Source organism: Poecilia reticulata, linkage group LG12, assembly GCF_000633615.1.
Source record: "Poecilia reticulata strain Guanapo linkage group LG12, Guppy_female_1.0+MT, whole genome shotgun sequence".
Classification (NCBI taxonomy): Eukaryota; Metazoa; Chordata; class Actinopteri; order Cyprinodontiformes; family Poeciliidae; genus Poecilia; species Poecilia reticulata.
In genome coordinates this window covers 2,422,914-2,430,273 of record NC_024342.1, presented here as the reverse complement: position 1 = coordinate 2,430,273, position 7,360 = coordinate 2,422,914, and the positions used below count along the sequence as shown (strand labels likewise).

Sequence of the window (7,360 nt, the reverse complement as noted above, 5' to 3'; positions counted from 1 at the left end):
CACACACACACACACACACACACACACACACACGCACACACATACACACACACACACACACCTAGAAGTAAATTAGAACAACCAGTTAACTAACATTAACCTTCTCTTTGCAAGGCATGAGCATAAACTACAACAGAGTGGCACCATTATCCATTCATGTATTTTAGGATTTACAGATTTATGAGTCTTCATCAATATTATTTGGAAAAAACATGAGTCAGCAACATTTATAATCCAAACACCCATTTTTGCTCTTATTTTAATTAAATATTATGTGTCCATAAAACCTGCATGGTCATAGTTTTAGTTTTAGGATCACCTAGTGTATAAATTGTTCATGTTTCATTAAATTTTTTAATTTTTTTTATTTTAGGTTTTAGAACAAAGAAAAATTTTAAACTTCTACAAAAAGACAGTAAAATCATTTCTGTGCTTATGGAAATAAAGAATATATTTGTAGTTGAAATCAAAACAAAAGAAATACACACAAAAAAATGCTAGAACTACACTTTTTTTTTCTTTAAAAAAAATCAGGTCTTAAACATTTTTGACCAAAGTACTGAAAAGCCACTCTAGAACTAAAGGGTGCAGACCCTCAGCTGAATAACCAATATAGTCTGTAATCACAGGCGAATACTGCAGTAGGAAAAATCTCCAAATAACTGAAAAATCTGTTATTTAAACATTAATATCTATATTTTATTTTCATGAATTTTTTCCTATTTTCATGTGTATCTTCGTGCTTCGCATTTGCCCCATTGAGGGACAAATAAAGCATATTCTATTCTATTCTATTCTATTCTATTCTATTGTTTAGCAAATTCAGGCATCAAAGTTTGCAAAGTTACCTCCAGGATCAATAGTTTCCTCATTATGAAAAGGGAAGAAAATGTGAATGGAAAGCCAGCTGAGTGAATCGATTGGAATCCACACACTGATTCTCCAATGACAAACACAAACACACAAACATCCCCTGCAGGAACATCCAGAACTCAATACACAGATTTTCTGGGCAGTCACTTAGGCTCTGTCTGTGTCCAACTGCACAACTTTCTTTTTGTTTCTCGCACACAGAGAGAAATCTACTTCTCTTCTCCACGTCTGGCAGCGCTGACGTCTGAAGATCCTGCTGACAGTTTGGACTTGAGGTTTCCTCGACTTTGCTGCTCACATCAGGTAAGAAACCTATTAAAACACTTTCAAGGCCCGTAATCTAATTATAGTTTGTTGAGAATATTTTCTATTTTAAGATGCGTTTTCATGAAGCGTTTGGGATTTTACATCAAGGAGCAAAGTCATAAGCTGGAAAACGTAATATCATCAGATGTATGATGCTTCTTTCAATGGTGTGTAGAACGTGCAGAAAAACAACGAAACGGGTAGCATGCAGAATTGTGTTTGTTTAGTTTTTATCACAGATAAGATTTTGCATACTCGTAAGTTTGTGCTTGTAATATGACAAAACATGAAATATGTCAAATGAGTTTTAGGTGTTTTCATAAAATGTTGTAGCATCACCAGTGGCAGCCGCCCAAAGTCTAACATCCACAGCTTTGCAGCTGCTGTGGGATTCTTTCAATCTTATCATCTGTAAAAACAATCTGGCACAAAACAGCACCTGAGAGCATAGGCAACAATTTCATTTCTACAATACATCAGGAAACAAACAATAAAGAGTGGAATCAGCTTTGAATGTCAACCGGCTTAAAGAGAGATGTCAGTTCGAAGGTTATGGAGGATAATTAAATAAACACTTAAAGTGTTGCTTCTGGCCAACTGAATCTAAAATTTAAAGGAAATTGACACAAACAAACCAAATTATTCAGAAGTTCTGTGATCTGGTCCCACTGGAGGAGTTCAACATTTTAATAAAGGGATTTCAGAATGTGTCTGCAGCCTCTGGTTTTGTTATCTGTATTGATTTTTAGACGTGTTGACTTGTGTTATTATTGCTTTTATGTTACTTGTTGTGATGGCCTCTATTGTAAATCAGACAGTAAGTCTCAAGAGGTGTTCTTGTATAAATAAAGGATTATATTAGCATTGTCCTCAAAATAAATTCAACAGCGCTGGTGGTGTGATGTTAGATACTTACAGTGTTCTGACACAGAGAGCCAATGAACAGTCTGGCTAGATAAGCATCATTTAAAAGGACGGTTTTGATGAATCCAGTTTGTTTGCATCACACATTTCAACAAGGCAGTTGACCCAGGAATTCGTTCACGATTTTGACAGGACTGGAGTGTTGCAGTCACAATGGACGGATTCTCATTACTGTGTGTGCAGACGCTCATGGCTGCACCATGTGACTGTCCTTCACAGTCACTGATCAGGCTTCAGGAAGCAGGAACCAATAGGAAATGACACGTATTGATCAGCCTAGAAAAGAATCCCAAACAGGCTTCAGGAAGAGAAGCCGACGTCATCAGGCGACGAGAGCGTTCAGTTTTCCAACATCAACACGGCTCAGGATTTCAGGTTGTTTGACATCAATTTGCTCCTTTGCCAAATTGCAGCAATAATATGTATTCACAAGTTGTCTAATTGAATTCCATACAAATAAACAAACAGCGTTGTACCCGAGCTGCCACTGCAAGTCAGTTGGGTTTTCTAGGTAGTTAATAATTTGTGTGAAATTATGGAGGAAAACAATCAGAATCTGCTCAACTCACACATATTGGATCTGACTGTGTGTGTGTTTCATTTTTAAGGCCTATTTCCAATTATTTTGGTTCTGATGTCTGCTTGAACCACCTGACTCAAAGGAACATGACAAATCTTAAATACTGATCAAAGTTTTTGCAGGTAGATATTTAATCTTATTACTCAATGAACAGTCTATTACATAAAATCAGGTATGAATGCAAGCAGGATAAAAATGACTAGCGCTATTGTTTATCTATTTATGCATTTATTTCAAAGATGAGCAAATTTCTTACATCCGTTAAAATCAAAAATAACAAGAAACAGTTGTAAAAACTAAGATAACAAATGTAGAAAGCCCGTTTTTATACACTAAAGAGAAGCAACCATATAAACTGTTGTCATCAGTAATGGTGGAGGAGAACCTAAACACAGCAGGATGTAGACAATGTCATGTCTAAAAACTGAGTTAGAAAAATAAAGGACTAAGTTAGAAAGAGACGTAACCAGAGGAACAGACAGCAACACTTTATACATCTGGGGCAGAAACTGACAGGTGGATCTGACAAAGAGCTGACTGAAGTCAGAGGTATCTGGGCTCCGGTGGTGATCACTCCGGTGGTGACTGGGAGCTGGAACTGGGTGTGCAGAGACAGAGGGAACAGAGAAGACTGGCTGCAAAATAAAACTCTAGACAAAATGAAAAGTAATACAATTACAAGACAGAAACCTGAATATAAAACAGAAGAATACACATAACCGTAAACCAAAGTTACTGACAAAACTCAAACTCTTAGAGATTCTTAGATATTTGTACATTTATAAATTTAAGATTTAAAGTTAATCTCTACAAAATATCAACAGTTCATTTACGTTTACAGGAATAACCTTGTAACAAATTGATTTCTGTTTCTACAACTGTTGTCAAGGTTTATAGTTATGACTCTTAACTATAATAACTTTTTAAGAGTCTGTTAATGATGCTGGGAACTCCGGCTGACTTGTCTGATTCTAATGCTACATTCTGACAGGATTATGGTGCTAAAGTGTTGTTGGGGTTTTTTTCCATTGACTTTTCCCTTTTGTCATCCATTGACGTGTCGGTGTCGTGATGGCACATGTGGTGCCGTGTGGGCCTGCAGGTCATGTGATGCGGTCAGAGCTACTGTAAAGGCAGGAGGATTCCCTGACCAAATTCATCCCTACAGAAATAACACAGAGGAAGCAACAAGGACAAAATAATGGCCAGAGTCATTTTTTGCTTAAAGTACTTTTGAAAAAATAAAAATCATCCCAACATTTTGGCCAAAAGATGGCTTGGGTAAAAAAAAATAAAAAAAAAAGTAAACTGTATTTGAGGTTTGCTGTAGCAATGAGTCAGAGCTAAGACAGGGACATCATCTCATTGTTTTCTTCATCGTAATCCTCCATTGTGATCTTTAATGTGATTTTCAGGATGGACCACCATGACTGGCAGCGGGGTAGAAGTAGAGGCCACAGGCACTATGATGATGATGATGGTGAGACAAGATGAAGCTGTGAGGCCGGTGTCCAGCTCCTGAAACAGGAAGGTCACCGGCTGTCACTTTGTTTCATCAGCTGCTACAGAACATACTGTTGCTTTTTGTTGTGATTCAATTTTTGGTTGAATTTATTTATTTAAACTGGAGYTGGCTGGAAAACACAGACACTCAGATGAACACAAAAACACCAAACTCCATTTGGTTGTGAAAATTGACATTTCAAAAATAAATTTGCTCATAGGACACATGGCAATTTTGAAAAACAAAAAATTGTTTTCCTATAAAAAGTTCTAGTGTTAGGATGCGGTTGTGTTTAATTGGCCACATAAAAATTGGTTTATTTTGCTAAACTGTAATGGAAACACTTTTATCGCATCACAGGAGTCACATGATCAGCAACCAGGCGTTGCCACTGGTGCAAACCATGAAAAAAGTCGACAGGAAGTTGTCAGAGGATGATGTTTTTTAATGACTTATCATGTGAACAAACTGTTTCTACAACTTATTCATGACTGATTTTAAATGTTTCTTATTTAGTGGGAACACTGCAATTGCAGAATTGCGCTTTTGTTTTTCAACATTAGCGTAATATTAACGCAGTTTTGCCACATTTGTAATGGAAACAACAACTGAGGCGAGCAGAGACCGATGTACTGATGCCATCAGACCGTTAACTGTTAGCCTAAATATCATGTGTCAATCTGTTTGTTTTTATTTATTTTTTGAAAGACAACCATCTACTGAGGTATAATACAGCTCTGCACGGTGCCTGGAACTCTTTACTTGACATTTGCGAAACCTAGTGACTAATGTGGAACTCTGCTGGACAGAATTTGGGCAGCTGCCTAAACTTTCCCATTTAGATCAATCAGTTGACCAATCAGTTTCACATAATGACTTTCTGTGAGCAGTCTTAAAAGAGACAACAACTAAAGCAATATGTTTCAGACCTACATTTACAAATTGCAGATGTTATGACAACATATCTGTTTTACATAATTTAAATAAACAACCTACAGCAATATTTTCTTCAGGACAGTCAGAGAGCGATGATCCATCATGGGGTTAAATAGATTAAAGCTACTGTATTAAACCAGTGAAAATATGTTTACATATTTGCAAAAATTGTCACTATGTCCTGACAGTATAATACACAACAAATAATCTGTGAAATAAATCAAGTTTCTCAGCACCCCCTTCCCCCCTGTGATCCTTCTGCCATCTGCAGAAAAAACGACCAATCAGAGCCAATTATGCCTAAAACATGCATTTATCCTGTTTTTGAAGACATATCTGACCTGAAACTTACAGCTACAGTCTTGAAAAACTTATCTCCTGCTCCAGCTGACAATATATTCATGCAGCTTGCTACAATGCAAAGCTAATATTAGCATGTTAACTCTTAATTTTTTTGACTTGTTGACAATTGGGCTTGTAAGACATGTCAAGACAAAACTTGCTGAAACATTTACTTTTTTGAGCTTCAAGTCATGCTATGATGTTATTCCCTCATCAAAAACACACCCGGAATGTTGCCTTGATTCTTTCGTGCATGATTGAGAAATCTTGTAATCTCCTGTGGCAACCATTCTGGGTTCAGAGATGAGTGTTGTAACCCAGCGACAAAGCTCCCCCCCTTGGAGCTGAAGTCTCCAAGCTGAGCTTCCATTCCGCTCCTTCAAACTAGCCAGCAGCAATTAGCAAACTACTTCTCAGTGAGGCGCGTAACAAAACATTGCTACACGCTTGAAAGAGGAATGTTGTGATGGTGTGCCGAAGGCGGCAAGTCAGAAAGAGCAGGAATTTCTTAAAGATATTTTAAGTCATATTTGACATATAAAGCATGAAGGTAACATCATTACTTGTGCTGTAAAATGGCTCCATGTGTCTGGAACTTACATGGCAGCTCACAGTGAAAGCTAACATACTGTGAGTAGAGCATCGGCTCACATATTCTGTCTGTTCCCTTTCAGAAGCCCAGCCGTTCTACATTGGTGTTCCCGTTTCCCACAGACGGAAAAGACGCAGGCATCGCTCCAACACCGGCGACACTGACCGCGACTCACGACACCTACACTACGACCACCACGCGCACCATGAACACTCACACAGACAGTATTACCAGGACAAGGAGGAGAGCTACAATGAGGACGGAGGCAGCACAGAGCAGCAGGAGCACCTCGACCCCACAGGTCAGTCACCACAGATCAGCAGATCCTAAATGTTTCATTACACATTCTACTGTAACGTTGTATTCTGGTGTCAAAAAGCAATGAAAGATGCCAAGAAAAATCTCCTGAGATGAGACATTTTACCCCTGGAGTCGCATAGAAAAGTAGAAAATTATATTTTTACACAATGTTATAATTTCAGCTGTCTAAATAATTAGCTGTAGTCAGCAGTAAAAACTGTAGAAGCAGAAGTTTTCCGTTTTGAAAACCTGAGCTTTGTCCAAATCTTCTAACCAGCTTCATTTCCATTACAAATGTACTTTTGTTGATATTCTGCTAATATAAAAAAAAAACCCACAATTTTGCATTTATGGTGTTTCCATTAAACAAGAAACTCAACTAAAATCAAACGTGAATACGTTTCTTCATATGATTGGTCATTAAACAACACGCCACGCCATCGTCCTCCTTCCACTTACTGTAATCTCCTTCGTCTTTTCTGCTAGGCAGTAGTAACATCCAGTGGTTGATCATGTGACTCGTGATGCGAAAAAAGTGCAACATTATTTGTGAAATACACAAATTTTGTTACCACCAAAAAACCACCTCATCCTAATCCTATTTATAAAAATAAAAAAACTCATGTTTTTCAATAAAAAAAAATTGGCATGTTTCCATCAGGCAAGTTTATTTTAATAATTCCAGTTTGCGCAATCACATGGTCAATGGAAACATAGCTGATGTTCACTATTTCATACGGTAGAGTAAAGAGAGAGAGCTGTTCCAGGCTTGTTCTATCACTGCATGAAATCTGAATGAAATACAAGAGCTTTGTTTAAGCTTTTAGAACTCTAGTCAAACATGAGCTACATCTCCTCCTGGGTTGCCGTAGATCACTGGGATGTTCCTCTAATCATAACAATGTGGAGTTTTATCTTTCTCATTCCGTTGTCTCACAGTGGGTTGATCAGGCCTCCATGAGTTGTTCAGAGCATAAGGTGAAGCTACCTGAGTCTGCTTTAA

The 7,360-nt window shown here is 37.7% G+C and overlaps 1 protein-coding gene across 10 annotated transcripts in view; it reads left to right on the top strand.

Moving 5' to 3' along the window:
- The window catches only part of slc4a5b (solute carrier family 4 member 5b), a 42,660-nt gene that overhangs the window by 775 nt on the left and 34,525 nt on the right, over positions 1-7,360 (top strand). For 8 of the 10 annotated variants that reach the window (XR_534979.1, XM_008423207.1, XM_008423212.1 and 5 more), the window contains exons 1-3: positions 1,026-1,176; positions 4,099-4,163; positions 6,140-6,358. Coding sequence is in view for 9 of the 10 variants with exons in the window: in XM_008423207.1 (XP_008421429.1) it covers positions 4,100-4,163; positions 6,140-6,358 (283 nt within the window). In the remaining variant the exon portion in view is untranslated. Of the gene's footprint in view, positions 1-1,025; positions 1,177-2,284; positions 2,479-4,098; positions 4,164-6,139; positions 6,359-7,360 lie in introns of those variants that run through there. The other 2 variants (XM_017308000.1, XM_008423206.2) reach the window with 2 other exon arrangements.